Source organism: Paramisgurnus dabryanus, chromosome 11 (genome assembly GCF_030506205.2).
Source record: "Paramisgurnus dabryanus chromosome 11, PD_genome_1.1, whole genome shotgun sequence".
Taxonomy (NCBI): Eukaryota; Metazoa; Chordata; class Actinopteri; order Cypriniformes; family Cobitidae; genus Paramisgurnus; species Paramisgurnus dabryanus.
Genome location: NC_133347.1, coordinates 30,821,259 through 30,838,231, shown reverse-complemented (window position 1 = coordinate 30,838,231; position 16,973 = coordinate 30,821,259). Strand labels below are relative to the sequence as shown.

Genomic DNA, 16,973 nt, shown 5'->3' with positions numbered 1-16,973 from the left:
TAAGCTACGTGGCTATTATACAATTGTGTTTCAGGACGTTCTTGCGATCTAGTGGCAACCTGTCTGCGACTCGGTACTGGGTCGCGACCCGGAGGTTAGGGACCTCTGTTATATAAAGTAGTGAGACATGGACTATGTATACCATGTAGAACGCAGACTGTATTCTTTCCATCTCCGCTGCCTGACAGAACCGTGCCCTAAACACTAAACCAAGTGCTGGTTTAGGCAAAAACATTCAGCATGCACACACTCCTCTCACAAATTGCGCTTTTCCATAGCACAGTACCCCACGGCTTGGTTTGGGTCAGGTCGGGTCAACTCACCTCACTTTGGCTTGGTTAGCTTTTCCATCGAGTTTAGTAACACTTCGCAATGGGAGGGATTATATGCGTGTCGTTATATTTGCGCTGCCTGCTGCTGTATCATACAGGTAAAGGCGTTCTTGGAATGTTAAACATCCCCATACATTCATTTATTTCTCAGTCCGCCACAAAATCGACCACCACAAAGATGTGTGCACATTGTGTTTATCACTTCCTCTGTATGACATTACGGTTTCTTTACAAAAACCAGTGGCGTCGTCAGTCGACGTGCTCCCCTGAGCTTCATTTAAGTTGCATATACACTAGGGGTAAAACGGTATGTGTATTCGTATCAAACCGTTTTGGTTCAGGGCTTTCGGCACGGTGCACACGTGCATCGAAAGGCCGAATGCAATCTTTTATGTGCGCCTGTGCGGAACATAATACGTGGGTTTCCACACGAACATATTAAGTGGCGGAAGTCTCTGTGTTCAGCGCAAGTCTTCTGTCAAACATATAACATCATTCGGCCCGCAGAAAGATTTGTATTTACTTAGATGTATATTCGTTTGATTATTGATGTAAACGTTTACGTGTCGTGTCTAAAAGCGCATGTTAAACGCATGTCAACGCGCTGTTTTGTTCTTTCAAAAGTGCGTGAGAGGATGCACGTCTTTCGTTGCTACGCAATCATGAGACGATTTTTCTGTGACAGCGAGAATAAGGAATGCGTGATCAGATTTTTCATCTGCACCTCACGTCAATCATATCATTGTCACAATGCGATCAGCTGGTCGGGACAGAGAAGAGCTGTAACCCGGGCTTACTCAGCTGTAACTCAGCTGCGGAGGGGTTCGTTAGTAAAGTCACAGCTTACATTGACGACACAAGCAAAGATTAGGAGAAACGTGCAAAAGATCAAAAATGGCTATGTATGCAACTCACTCATCTCAATATGAGTGTATAATAAGTATATCATCATGTTGCTTGCTATGCAGTTACACATAGAGCAGTAATATTATTTTTATACAGAGATGGTACATAGCCAATTCAATACTGTGAGTTAAACAATCCAAAATAAATCAAAACAGAAAATTTTTGGTGGCAAAAATGTAGGCTAATAGTTCATAAATGTTTTCAGGAATTGAATTTGTTAGTTTAGTGCAAGGTTTAAGTAGAAAAAGTTTAAGAGAAGGTTAAGAAAAGAGTTACCTACTGTTATAAAATAATGTAAAAAAGAACTTTGCAGTAGTATTTTATTTATTATTTTTTCATTTTATATATATTTTATATATTATATTTTAATAAAAATTGTTTAAAAAAGTGTAAACAAATTGTAAAAAAAGTTTATAGTAAACAACCTGCAGTTTAATGTTTGCATTTTTCCCTTACTGTACCGAAAATGAACCGAACCGTGGCCTCAAAACCGGGGTACGCACCGAACCGTGATTTTTGCGTACCGTTACACCCCTAATATACACATATAATGGACACGTGTGTTGCGAATGTGCCGCTACAAACTGCAAGTCTGGAAAAAAACTGGTATGGTGTTCCTGGTTCTCAACCTGTGGATGTTTTTTTATCGCTAAAAGGGAGTTTGGGGACTTAAAGCAGAGCACAGATGACAACATGTTTGCCAGAGACAGCGCAAGCTAGCACTAAGGTAAAGCTAATCTTTTACATTAAAGCGATGAAACTGGTAGTGACGATTCTCTCAGACCAATCAGTGATCTACAGTGTTTTCAGCTCAGATCGCTTGGAACCCCACCCGAGGTTGTACTAAAAAAACTATTGGGTACTACGAACTGCACCCAATGAAAAAGCTCCTAAAAGTAAGCTTACCCAAACTAAACCAAACAGTGGGGTACTATGCAAAGGAAAAGCACCAAAAAGATGCCTACAATGGCTCGGCCATGTCTGTCGATTGCAGGATGGCCAGATTCCTAAGGGCATCATGTATGGTAAGTTTGCCGCTGGCACTTGACCAACAGGCAGACCAGTGCTCCGGTACAAAGACGTCTGCAAGCGTGACCTGAAAGCCGACAGCCTGAGTCCTGCAGACTTGGTAGCTGCCACTCCAAACCGTGTCAGCTGGCGGTTTGCCGTAAGGACCAGTATGGAGCTGAGTGAGGGAAAGAGAGAGGAAAAACAGGAGGAGAAAGGGCAGCGTAGATGGCAGAGAGCAGAACCAATGCCCACAGAAACAGTCGTAGGCTTCACCTGCAGCAACTGCAACAGACTCTGCCGCTCTCGAATTGGACTGTTTAGCCACAATATGTGCCTTGGGTGCCAAATTCCATTGTCTCCAGAGAAGGATGCCAGAACATGAGATGAGCAAAACTCTACAGAGAACATCAATTCAGCATTTTTTTTATTTTATGTCTTCTTCAGAAGAGTATTTAATGTGTTTAAGTCTCTTCTGCAAGGAATGCTTACTAGCATCAAGGTAACATGCAAAAAAAACTTAGGTTGAACAGTTATATTCCAGCAGGGCAATTAATCGAAGTACAGTGGTCAATACTGACCAGATCCCAAGTCCAGCCCTTGAAACTGATCGTTTGAAATCTGTGGATAGATATGCAGACACCATGTTGACACTCAGTTGAGGTTGCAAATAATCCTCAAACATAATGTACACAGCTTAGCATTAGGAAATACAAGTGGGGGCTTTCAAAAGACACTGTATATGTGAGCAGCACAGTGTGAGCTGGTAAAGGGGCCTAAGGCATTCGTGTGTCTGTGTAAATGTGTGTGCATGTGTGTCCGTGTAAATGTGTGTGTATTTGTGCGTGCGTGTGTGTGTGGAAATGAGAGAAATGATAGGACATGCTCTGCCAGTTTTCCGCCTGCGGTCACTCAGTGATGTCAGAGCAGTTCAACAGAACACTGCTGCATGCATGTGTGTATAAGAGAGACAGATAGAAAGAGGCCCTTGACGATGAGAGTGTTTCTTTATTTGTGTGCCGCTATGTATGAATGTGAAGATGAAGATATTTGCACACATGCACATTTATAGAGAAAGAAAACCGGATCAAAAGATAGGCAGAAGAAAAGTGTGGATGCGCTCCAGTAGCACTGGACTATCAGGTTCTCATCAACAGCTTCTCAGAGCTTTCATCTGATCAGTAATGCTGGACTGACCCTACAGAAGCTGGCAAGAGGAACACTTTAGAAAACATGACAGGTGAGTTTACAAGAAACAACTAAACAAGTAATAAGCTATGAAAGATTTGTGTTGCTGCACTGATCAAAATAACATAACAGCAAAGGTCATAACGATAGTTCCTTTCATTGTCAGGCTGTTCAGACACTGTGTGAGAATTTAAAAATAAAGATGCAATAGCATTATTTTTAGACTACCAATGTGAAAATAGACTAAAGGAAATATTGCAAAACAACTGCAACAGAGTTTAAGCAAATGCATTGTATGTCAAAAGTATCTATAAGCCTGTGAAATGCATGACACTGTATGAAATGTATTTACTACACACTTGTGTTTATTCCCAGAATAGCACATTTAACACTCAGAAATACATGTACCTCTGATTTAAGCTATCCGTCTACTAAAACATACTTTTGTGTGCTTTATGAGGCTCCTAATGGCTGCTGTTGTGTATGTCAGTAAATTGGTTCAAAATGGCTGAATAAAGTAGAATAAAGAATGTGACATATACATCCTTAATTTAGCAACCCTTCAGGTCAATGAACACTCTTGCCTGCACAAATGTCGGATCTGTATAAAGAGGGAAGACGAACACTAAATTCAAGTGCCATGTGCAAAGCAAACTGCTAGCTAGCTTTTTCTTTCACTATGACAATACTAAGAAAAAGACACAAATGTCTCTCAGCAGTTTACTGGTGCAAAAATGACCAGGATCCATACAACCAATGTGAGTTTTCTGTTGGCAATGCTCCCACAAATCTATCCATCCATTCTCCAAACCCACTTATGCACTCACAGTTGTGGGAGGGCTTTTGGGAGTTTATTGCAGCATCACAAGGTCACAAGCAGGGTACACACTGGATAGATGGCCACTTGGCCAGCCCACAAAATCTTGGTTAAAGAGATTGCTCAGGTTGACAATGCTGCTTTCACATTACTCTTGAATCAGTTGTTGTAGCATCTAGCATGCAGCTCTGTTGTTGCCATTTTGCCTGATAATGTAATGACAATGTTTGAAAACCAGGGTTGCCAACTTTGGCTTTGTAGCTGGAGTGAGATTTAGTTTTTTGTTTTGGGGGGGAGGTTCACATGTATAATTACTTTTATGATCAGCCCATCACTGCTTTATTATACATTAGGTGTGTAACGGTACATGGTACATACTTCAGGTTTTAAGTCACGGTTCAGTTCAGTTTTGGTTGTTAGGGGGAAGAAATGCAAAACATAAAATTACTTGGTTTTTATTATTAACATTTGTAAACATCAACAATTGTAAACATCAACAGTTTACAAATAGTAAAAACAGTGTACATATTTTAAACAGATTTTTAAACAAAACACCTGCTTGGTTTAAATAAAATAAACAGAAATTACCATGAGGCAATAACAGAAATTACCATGAAAACCTTGCAACACTTATCTCGCATCCAGGATTTCCTGGCTGGTCCACTGGTCTGGACCTGACATTGTTGAGCTGCACTACTTGCAAAAGTTAAAATTCTTTTAACTTGACAATGCGTCTTGAAACTCGTCATGAGATGCTGCAAAAGATGGTCAAACACATCCATCCAGTGCGTGTTTATAGAAAAGCAATAGAAAAATAGTGCAGTGGAATAAAATACGTGTTCGCCTTTAGTTTGGTATGAAAACATGTACAGTCACACCCCTAATATATATGTTGATTTTGCTATTTACCTGTTTTTTTTTTCTAAAATAAGCATGCATTTTCTGTAAAGAAGCTTTCACACAATATGCATTGTAAAAAATGCCATACATATAAAATGTGAATTAAAGCAACACCAAAGAGTTTTTTCTACCTTAAAATAAAGTTTCCAAAAAAGTTTCAGTCGTTCATCCACTCGAAACAGGGTGAACGGCACTTTCATATTCGCTTTGCAGCCCTCTATCGGCCAAAACTGTACTAAAGAAGTTTCCAACCATCAGGTCACGGTCCTGTAGTTCGAGTGAAAACTACAAAAACTTGCTTTACGGCAGTGGAGCATACTGTACTGTGGGTGGAACATACTCGGCAGGTACATATCAAAGAAAGATACCATTACCTAGCGTTCATGCAGCTTTTCAATTGTCATCATGGCGGAGCCTGCAAAGAAAAGGAAAGGTACTACAGATACTAAACATGCGGACTTGATCTCTTTTTTTGTACAATGCATTGTAAAATTATTTACGACTAGGGATGGGTATCGTTAAGGTTTTTACTACTCTTACCGATACTGCTTAACGGTCCGATACTTTAACGGTATTCTTATTGGTACTTTGGCCAATGTTAACATTTGATCATGAACCTATGTTCACATGATTAAGTTAATTATGTGTCTGCATTTCATCATTACAAATTAATTTCTGGATATCATTTCTAAATAATGTACATATATTTGTTAATGCACCAGCGTGAAAGCTGCAGAAATAATACTCTAAATAAGATATTTATATGTAGGCTATTTTTTAAACTACTTGATGTGCTGAGCATTTAGCCAAATAAATGTTTACATACTGATTTTTCTTTATTTAGTATTTTAAAACAAGTAGAAAATATGTTGAATGCATAACGTCATTTCTCCCAAAAGAAATCAACAGAATTTTAACAAAAGGTAAGCAAACCAATTACGGAGATGGTACATTTATATTAAATGAGGTGAACAACGTTGATTCCACATGATTTTAGCATACATGCTGACAGGCGCGGTGGGCGCGTGCAGCAGGTGACGCAAATTATAGGTCCTCCGAGGTTTACACCGTCTCATTTCAGTTCTCTTCGCGGACTTCTGAGGCTGTCACCTTGAAAGACCAAGTGCTCGGTAAGGTTGCATGCTTAGAAGGTCGCAGCCCTTGAATTGGGACAGTTTCTGACTGCACGTAATGCACTTTCGAAAGATGCTTTGACAGATTGCTTGTGTTTCCGCCCTTACATGCAAACATCTTGTTGAACTTACCTGTATGACAACGAACGTTGTCTGCATCAACTCTTGTAAAGTATAACCACACTTTTGAACGTTTTCCTCTATCCGCCATCGTCACTCTTTGAATAAAGCGGGAGTTGTGTGCTGTTATACATTTGCGTGCGGCCGTGCGCCACGCTCGTTGTGTGTGACAGACAGCTTCCGTGGCACGCATGAGAGATCTCTCTGATCTCACAGACAATCGTCTTGATTTTATCGCAAATTAGAAATGTTTGGTGAGATAAAATGTGCACGAAAACATTATTAAGCAAGAATACATAGTACATTTATTTTAATTTTTTTCTCCAGGACCGAAAGCAGAACCGATAGCGTCAAATCTTACTGATACTACGGTCTTTCATAATTTAGCCCCGGGGCCAGTTTAATACCGGGTTTAGGTACCCATCCCTATTTACGACAGCGTTAATGGACAATTCCGCTTCCAACCTGTAGGGGGAGCAAAGAGCAAAAACTCTTAAGTGTTGCTTTAAATAAAATAATTTGTGCTTGGCTTCTAGCTGGAACAGAAACTCTGACCTTGTTTTTATTTGATTGGTTATAACTCCTGCTCAACTTTGGTTGGAATTCATGCTCGGCTTATTTTACGTGATTGGTCAACATTTCGATATTGACGAGCTCTGTTAGACCACTGCGTATTTTGAAGCAGGCAGATATAACAGCAGCTAGTTACAAGTCTGCCCAAAGATAAACACACAGTATTGTGATTGTTATTATTATATGTGCATAACAGCGAGCTGACCCAAAATGCCCAGCAGCCCACCGGAAAAACTCCCGGTGCTCCAGATGGCCAGTCCGCCCCTGACTGCTCACTTGTCAAACTGCAACTGGTACCTCTCTGCTGTTCCAAATCTGTCCAGATAAGAAGGTACGGAGCTTAAGCAGAACCGTTAAGCTCCATTGTGGCAGAAAGACATTCATATGAGCATATTTCTAGCTATGCTATATTTTCTTTAGGCTAGACTGTTATTAGGTGTAAGATTTATTACGGCAAAGTGAGTGCCCCCAAAGCGTGTGTCTCACACCAAATGCGTGAGAGTTGGCAACCCTATAAAACTTTCCATGCTTCTTTACAGCATAATCAAGCTAAGACTGTTTTTTTGGCAACCTGTGTAGTTTACAGGCCCATTTTCTTACACAACAGTTATTGGTTGTAATGTTTATGATTATGATGTAAATTGTGCTAATGCAGCTAACTGAGTCCATACTGAATTAAACTGAAATCAGAGTTATTAAACAGCTCTACAAACAAAACATCGGACCAAACTGAAACTTCCCAACATTTCTGCTGTGTTTGTTTACAATGGCATGTATGCTGTGCATGGCTTTGATTCTACAGGCATCAGGTTGCAGCTTAAACGATGGCTAGAGCCCCCATATAGAGATACCTTACCAACAGGGCCGTGCACAGACCTTTTGAGGGGCATGTGCTGAAACTGAAAAAGGGCATCCCCTCCAAATAAATATCACTTAATAATCATCTTAATAGTTTTATATTTATTCGCTATTAATGATTGAAAAAAATCACTATTAATGAATGAAAAATGACATTTTATGATAGCTTGGCATTATATAGTGCAAAGGATATCTGCCCTTGTAAATTGGCTTTAACAATTTACATCCTGGGTGTTTGTCTGTATTAGGCCTATTTGTAGTCATGTGTTTGTGAAGTGCTCTTGTGTACTCGCTCTTGTTTAATTGTAGAATATAATAATTTTATTATTTTCCTCTGCTTATATACATAAAGTTAAATATGTTTGAAGTAAAAAAAGGTATTCTGTTTGGTTTTATAAGCTAATTTTTATTATTTGGTTAACATGTTTATGTATGTGATTGAGAAGAGGGGGAAATAAGAGATTAAAGATCAAAATAGGAGATTATATTATACTATAGCCATACCATTATTCAACATGTATCTGCCTACCTGGCAAAAACTGTGCTGAGGACCAGGAACCTTGGTCTTTTGAAGGTGCAAATAACTGCATTACTGAAAAATATACTAAATACTAAATAGACTTAACTCTATGCCGTTGATTTCAGAATAAAAAGTTATGAACCAAATAATCATACAACTCCCTTGACTAATTCAAGGCATAAGATACATGCATATACAATAAATTATATCCAGATTGCATACTATAATGAGTGACAGGGCAATATAATGTACATACTTGTATCCTTTACACGTTTTTCGTCTATCCAGTTTTCCCAACTGGGCATCTGATGTCTAAGACCTTTCTAATCTGATATGTTTTTGGTGTTAATGTAGGCTAGACATTTACACGCGCGGGCGCGTCTTCTCGCGTGAGATGTGTTGACTTTAGTTTAACGATTGAGACGCGTCATGCAAAAAAAGCGGTTAAAAGCCAAACGTGCATTCCGTATTGTTGTCACGGGTGCCCTTCACATGGGTGAACACTTGTTTAAAAACTGCTCGCGCTTTGTCAAAAACTCAATTTGGTCGCAGTTTGGAGCTCTTAGTGCCCCCTGATTGCCCGCTCGACCAATCCCGTCTATGGATAATTCGGCTTTGCTCAAATTTATAAAACATGCGCCATTATAGACATACTAGTGTTTCTTTCGTAATGAGACAGCATTGTACTCAAACAACAAGATTATTTACCGTTGCAAGACGTTCAGCTGCCTCTGACTGCTGTGGAACTTCAGCTCGCTGCACTCAGGGGGCGGAGTTAAGAGGTTTGACAGACAGTTTGAGCGGATCCAAAAATATATAGTTTTTTAATAATTTTATTTGATAAATATATTTGTAAAACACACAAACAGACGTAAATGTTTAACAATAGCATTAATTTATATATTAAAAAAATAATAATAAAACATCTCCAAAAAAGGGCACTTCAGAGTGTAAGGACAAAAAGGGCATGTGTTCTGCACAGGTTGAGCTCTATCTGTGCACGTGCCTGCTTACCAATATAACCAATAACATCAATAAAATTGATGACACTGCAAGTTTTCTTGACAAAATAGTTTAGTTATGCACATCCCATATGGGATTCCCCTGACTCCAAATTCTGATTCAAAAACTTTGTTGTGCCTTTATTTAACCCCAATACTGTTTGCATCCTCATGTCAGTCTAATTTGCATGATCGCTTCAAACATTCTGTTTACGAGCTCTGCACTGCATTTATTATCAAGACCAATCCAAGATTACCTAGCCTATAAAATATTCAAATCCTTGTCTACTGTAGCTATTCACAGACAATAATGAAGTTGCAACCAAACACTGCTTCCAGAAGCCTTTTGTACTTTTACAAGGTATATCAGCAATGCCTCTATTAGTTCTTAGAGATAAGTCTCTCAGTAGCTAGAAGAATGAAAACTCTGTGTAGACACCATTAGCATGACTAAAAAGCATATCTGTTTGTCCAATCAATGGGAGACCCCAGGCTGACGTGATCACAATTTTTTTGCATTTCTGGTTAAATAAAACCTGTTGAATTAACTATTTCTCCATCTCTTCAGCAGGTGTGGTCTTTGCATTATTCAATCTGGCTTTACTCCAGGTTGTCTCCTCCTGCCCCAAAGAGTGTTCATGTGACACTCACACTAAAGCGGTAGACTGCAGGGGACAAAGTTTGTATGATATTCCTCGCAAACTCCATCAAGACACCCTGGAGCTGTATCTCCAAAACAACCGTATCCGAGGCCTAGGCTCCATGTCCTTCCGGGAGACACCACAACTTCAAATTCTGGACCTGGCCAACAATTCAATCACAATGCTTTCGCCCAGTGCCCTTTTGGGACTTAAAGGTCTAAAGGTCCTCCGCTTGGCCAATAACTCTATTCGGGAGGTGGATCGGCGTCTTCTGGTTTCCATAAGAAATCTAACTCTCTTGGACTTGTCCTATAACAGCATAGGAGGTTTACCTGGAGCTCTGGCTGACAGTTTCCACCATCTGACACACCTGTCACTCCAATACAACCATTTGACCAAGTTGGACCGTGTTCTCTTGGAGGCTTTAGGAAATCTGAAAGTTCTTCATTTGAAGGGCAATCCCTGGAGATGTGACTGCCATCTGATAGGACTCAAACTATGGTTGGAAAAATTTGCCTTTAAAGGTAACAAAACTGTCACATTCACTGTCAAAACGTTAATCAAACATTAAATCTTATTCCAGTGCTCTGAATACATATGCAAAGAATTCAGGACTTTGCTAGCCTAGAAATCTAGACGCACCCTAGCGGCCGCAAAATATATTTGCTGCCAGGGTTTAGTCTAGGCACTCACAATACACTTAACAGCTCCAAAAACCAAAATTTGGCCAGGCCAATCACATCGTGTGTAGCGTCTGTGGGGCGGGCTTAACATGATGACGACAGAGCTGCGACGGTTCCTACTTGAAAACTTCGTTCTTCGTTGCTCTGATTGGTCATAGCGCTATCCTATTGCGTGCAGAGGCATTTTGAGGGACAACCTTATATCCCGCCCCTTGCATTGAGCCGTTTGTGTGAAGAGTTGCCAGACCTTACATCTTGATGTAGGTCTGGCTAACCAGGCTAGGACTTTGCATGTTTTTGTCTGAATTGATTGTCAAATGTACAACCAAGAATTGCTACTGTGTGGGACCTTGTCTTACAAACAGCAGTAGGCTTGAATCTAAATCGCTAAATACACATAAAATAATTTGACAAACATTTCAAGAGCAGTAAAACACTTTCTTGTGCGTTATAGTGATATGAATTGATGGTTGGTGCTCTTACAATGTTATAAATGTAAGAGTCTCAGTCTCAAATTAAACTCAACTTAATTTTATTTTTTTATTTTTTTATGGGGTGCACTTTAACGTCTTCATGCTTCGATTTGAAAAATATATATATATTTTCCCTGTATTATACGTTTATTCTTTGTCATCTTTTTAAAATAAGATCTAAGCTTGTAGGTTCATTGTTTATTAGAATTCCATCCAAACTCAAGTACTAAATGTGCTAAACCGTTACTTTATGTCCAACTGATTTCTCCCTATTTCTCATTTTCTTTCTCAGGTGGAGAAGTTGATGACATCACATGTGTCCAACCTCACCTCATGCAGGAGCGAGATCTTCGTCACGTTCCCTACGAGCTGTTTCACGCCTGCATGATCACCAGCTACAGCTACCTGTTCGCCAACATCCACTATCTGGACGGCAAGCAACGCGGGCTCAGTGGACAGCTTCACTCGAGCTCCAGAGCTCCGTCCGCCAGCGATTTTGGCCTTCTGGGAGAGAACATGCTCCCCGAGTGTGAGGCCAAACACAGACCACGTCCCGTGAACTACAGACATGCGATAGCAACGGTGGTCATCACAGGAGTGGTTTGTGGCATTGTGTGTTTGATGATGTTGGCGGCAGCTGTCTACGGATGCGCTTACGCAGCAATTAATGCAAAGTATCAAAGAGAGCTAAAGAGGAAAATGACAGAGGCTGATAGAAAAGATGAAGAGCACTGAGAGAGAGAGAAAGTGAGCAAGAGGATAAAAGAGCACATAAAACACAAATACACTAATATCAGATTCAAGTGTCGAAATACAGTTCAACATTGTATCAACAAAGCCCTGTCTGAGTGAGTATGCAATGAATCAGTTTACTGGCAGCCACAACACAGTAATTCTAAATATATCTTACTAAGCAGCTGTGAAAGCTTCAGTCTATAACAGATCTCAAATAAGCAATAACATATTGTATGACAGCAATAGTACCACAGATTTAGATTCTTTAGCTGAAATCTGACTACACTGATGTGCGGAAAATACATAAACTAAAACAAGACTGTTTTTCCTGATGGATGGGACTTATTCACTGTGTTTTCCTCATCTTACTGTCTTCCTGACACCTTTGTGTTGTGGGTTGCGACCCAGTACCAGGCCATGGACACCGGGTTTGGAACATTTGGAAAGTTAGATTCAATAGTATTATATTACTTATTGTGTGTCATGCAGACATAACTTTTGTACTGGGTCTCTCTCGCTCTCTCTACCAGTGCATCTGCGATCACAAAGCTTTGCTATCATTAGAGTTTGAACATACTTTCAAACACAATCGATCCAAGAACTGCACAGGAATAGCTCCATGAATCATTTTAAAATGTACCTTGCAAATCATACATGTCACTAGGCTACATGAAGAGGATCAAGTCAGTGACATTGTAAATGCAGGCTTCTGGAAAAAATACGGAAATAAAATGAGGCTATGTTTACACGTGGGAGCTATTGTCATAAACGGACATTTGAACCTCTCCGGTTTCAAAAATAATAACGTGCACACGTCAGTTTTCAGAAAAGTGTTAATTTACACGTGCATATATGCCATCAAGAGAAGCTCAAGCCCACGTAAGCCAATCACCAGCGGCGCTGGTGGTGACGCGGACTGGTTCTTCGTGTTGGAGGAAGGAGTTGTTGCAGTAGGTATTTGATGATGTCAAAGTACCGTGGTGAGAGCGATTCAAAATTAGACCTCTACGTGTGATTTCTCAACTCGCTCTCATCATCCGCCTATTGGTTCTTGCAGAACACGCGTAAAATTGCTGACCTCCGAGCACTCGTCTCTGCTCCTCGACATAATGGAGCAGCTGTATTTGCAAATTCAAACACACAAAACGACTTTTCAGGAACATAAATGTTCAGAGTAGCAGTCACATGTAAACATAGGTCACACTTTTGACGTAGGTGCGAGCTCTGGCCCATACTGTGACGTTGGCCGCCTAAACATCTGCTTGTCTCAGTTTACATGCAAGTGTGCAAACAAAGGTTTTCAAAATATTCCCTTTGGCCGGAGTTTTTAGAAAGAATCGGTTTCAGAGGCGAAATCTACGTTTATGTGTAAACGAAATGCGCAAACGAATGTAAATGTCTCCGTTTTCCAAAATAACCATGTACGTGTAAATGTAGCCTGAATCTGAACTGTACTGCACTTGAAACAATGAAAATTATTGCCAAAATATTCTACTAAAATAAAACCATTATTAATTTTCCTAATGGATGCCCATTAAACCACAGTTCAGCCTGTGATTACTGGACATAATTACCACCAATGGGGATTTAAAAATTCAAAAGTGGAGGAACAAGGTCAGAAAGAGGAAAAAACACAGCTAACTTTCCACCTTCAGGAGATACTTTTTATTTCTATCATGACTACACTGTAAATAAATGAAACTAGGCTGTAGTATGATTTGTCATGAGCTTTTTGCTGACCGAAATAAGAAGAAATACTCACAGATCCTCGCTCAGTGAACAAAAGCAGACTCTTCTGATGAACAACGGTTGCTTGAAAGGCTGTGCCTCAGCACAGTGATGTGATGTGAAATGTCTGTCGTTGGTTGTTTACAGAACATATGCACAACCTAAACCAGGCAACATTGTGGCAGAATTGTGACAACCTCAATCCACAACGTAGAAACCCCAGCCTTTTGCTCATGATGTTACAACGTTGTTAAAAAGTTGGCTACATTGAGACAACATTCTGTGTCTGCTGGGTGGTTCTTCCATTTTGAACGTTATGCAAAGGAGGATTTTCAGCACTAACAGACACTAATTAGGGAACCCTGATCAAAAGTACTATATTAGTTTCTACAGTTACTCCAAAGATATAACATATCTAATTGAGTTGTTTCTTTAGAAACCATCACTTTTTGAGAAGTGAAGTGAGTGTTATGTTAAAGTAAAGATTTGTTCTTTGTCATTATTGAAACCTGTTCACAAACTTTTATTATCATTTAGTCTGTTTGCTTCTTCTAGGGATGCAGAACAACACACTTTGCTACATTTACACATTTGACAGATGCTTTTATTCAAAGCAGTGTGTCAAAAGCTAAAAAAATTTTATCAGTATTTGTGTTCCCTGGGTTTGAATCCATGACCTTTTGCGTTGCAAATGTAAAGCTCTACCACTAAATATACAGTTTTAAAAGCAACAATTATATACTGATGGTTTCTTTTATCATTGTGTGCAGCCGATTATAAAACAATTTTTGTTTGTGAACAAGGTCTCAGTCTGTGTTAGGAAAACTAATATCTGTGATAGAAGCCGTCTACACTGTGATATACAGCTGAACTTCTTGCTTTAATGGGTTTGTGTGATACACTGCACAATATTATACAGCCAAGCAAGAAAATACTTCTGAAGTAATAAACACATCTTACACAACATCTCACTGTACGACTTGTAGAAATACAATGCAGCGTTAATGAGCTCATGTTAATGTAGAAACATTATTTGTGTTTTTTTAAAATGCATGTGTCACACTACTAGTCACATGAACTAATAAATACCACAGGTGGTGAAGAATAAACACATACACATCATTACACAAATACACAATTATCTACAACACAATAGGTTCAGGTCCTTACTGTAAGTAGCAATATTTGTATATGTTTGTGATCATATAGATAAATTATGTGTTTATTATCCCTGTGTTCTAGAGTTAGGAAAAATAATAGAATTTCATACATATAAATTTTTTTCAAAATGTAAAAATATAGGATTTAATTTGATATTGTTGTGTGTCTCCAGTGTACAGTGAATTATGTGCAGTAGAGGATGAAAATCTGCCTGTTCTACTTCATTCCTCTGTCACTTATAATATAAATCATTTGTGCTTCAATGAATGTGTGTGTTTGTGTGTGAGAGAATGAGTGTTTACTGGTGTGTTTATGTGTGTTGTGTGTGTGAGAGTGAGTGAGTGACTGAGAGAGAGAGAGCGTGTTGTGTGCACGCGTGCCTGTGTGTGATAATGTTGTGTATATGCAGGTTTCAGGTTGCTACCTCTGCATTATATAAACATCTCAGCTGTTCATATAATTCAAGTCACTAAATAACTTTCTCTATTATATAAAAGTTTAAACCTGCAAAAATTTTGTTTTTTTGAGGGTGGTGTTGGGGGATAGTAGTTGGGGGATAGTAAATCATTCTGGATTTTTGTTGTTGTTTATTTTTTTCTGTTTATAGAAGACTGAAAAACTATAGAAAAGTCAATAAAATACTTTAAGAATCAAACAAGAGCACGTCATTGGTCATCAGTGTATCACCAGGTTTGAATCTGTTCTGTGTACTGTAATGTGAGATCTCTTGGGAAAACCAGCAGTGGTGTGAAACCTTATGTGTGTGGTCCTGGTGCCTCAACGGGAGCTGATCTGTCATTAATTTAAAGTTTCTTAATTTTAAACGTAACACTTGTATGTTTTTGAACACAATAATATGAGAGTAAACACAGCTATCCAGCATTTTGAAAGTACTTAAGCATTTGATTATTTATCAACATTCACACTGTCAGTGTTTGGGACAATACTAATTGAACATTCCTGGAGTTAGCATTGAACAGTAACAAGGCAGATGTTTTGCTAAATACTAAGCACGCTTATATCACATTAAAGTGCAGGTGTTTAGTGTGCATAACACAAATTAATACTGAACCATCATACTTCATTGCAGAAGGTAAGTAAAGCTCCCAACACTAAGCAGTTATTCAAAGTGTTCAATTCTCTGCTTTGCCCCACTCCACCCACTTCCTCATTGTCAGCTGATGACTTTGCTAACTTTTTCACTAACAAAACATCTTCCATCAGCAACCAATTTTCCACAGCACTAACATCAGAACACACTACACTTACATCTCACATCCGTTTCTTTTCTTTCTCTCCGCTGACCAACACTGAAATTCCCACCCATCTCTTACAGGCCATTTCGGATAAATTCGCGCCAACACTCACACACATCATCAACACCTCCATGCTCACCAGTACATTTCCATCCACATTTAAACAGGCCCTTGTCACGCCACTGCTTAAAAAAGAACCCCTCTCTCACAGACAACTATAGACCTGTCTCACTCTTTACATTCATTGCCAATACACTTAAAGAACAGTTTTTAATCAGGTATCTTAATTTCTAACATTAAATAACCTAGTTGATGACAAGCAATCAGGCTTTAAATGCAACCACTCCACCAAAACAGTACCGCTGTCGTTCACGAAAGCATTACGGCTAGCGAAGGCGGAATCAAAATCCTCGGTTCTGATTCTGCTAAACCTGTCGGCAGCCTCTGACACAGTTTACCATCAGATCCTACTAGCCACCCTATTGTCGCTAGGGATCACTGGTACTCCTCTTTAATAGCTTAGACCCTATCTCTCCGATAGATTCTTCAGGGTGTCATGGAGGGGCACGTTGTCCACAGCCCATCAGATGGTCACTCTGGGGTTCCTCAGGGATCAGTGCTTGGTCCACTACTTTTCTCTATTTACGCAACATCCTTAGGACCTTACATGCAGGCACATGGATTCTCCTACCACTGCTATGCTGATGACACCCAAATCTTCTTCTTATTTCACCATATACCACAATAGCAGCACTAATTACAGCCTGCTTAGCCTACATCTCGGCTTTGATGAAGAAACACCACCTCCAGCTAAACCTTGTGAAGACAGAGTTGCTTGTTTTCCAGCAAAGCCCAACACAACCATTACTCCTTCCAAAACTGCCAGAAACCTAGGCATAATCTTTGATGACCAACTTTCCTTTACTGCGTACATTGCAAA

At 39.5% G+C, this 16,973-nt stretch overlaps 2 protein-coding genes across 2 annotated transcripts in view; one reads left to right on the top strand and one right to left on the bottom strand.

Annotated features, from left to right (window-relative positions):
* Positions 1 to 16,973, bottom strand: part of cacna2d3a (calcium channel, voltage-dependent, alpha 2/delta subunit 3a) — a 129,173-nt gene that overhangs the window by 27,655 nt on the left and 84,545 nt on the right. The window lies entirely within an intron of this gene.
* lrtm1 (leucine rich repeats and transmembrane domains 1) lies at positions 3,170 to 15,590 on the top strand. The gene is made up of 3 exons (XM_065247774.1): positions 3,170 to 3,486; positions 9,925 to 10,521; positions 11,446 to 15,590. The coding sequence occupies exons 1-3, from the start codon at positions 3,480 to 3,482 to the stop codon at positions 11,886 to 11,888; spliced, it is 1,047 nt and encodes a 348-aa protein (XP_065103846.1). The 5' UTR covers positions 3,170 to 3,479; the 3' UTR covers positions 11,889 to 15,590.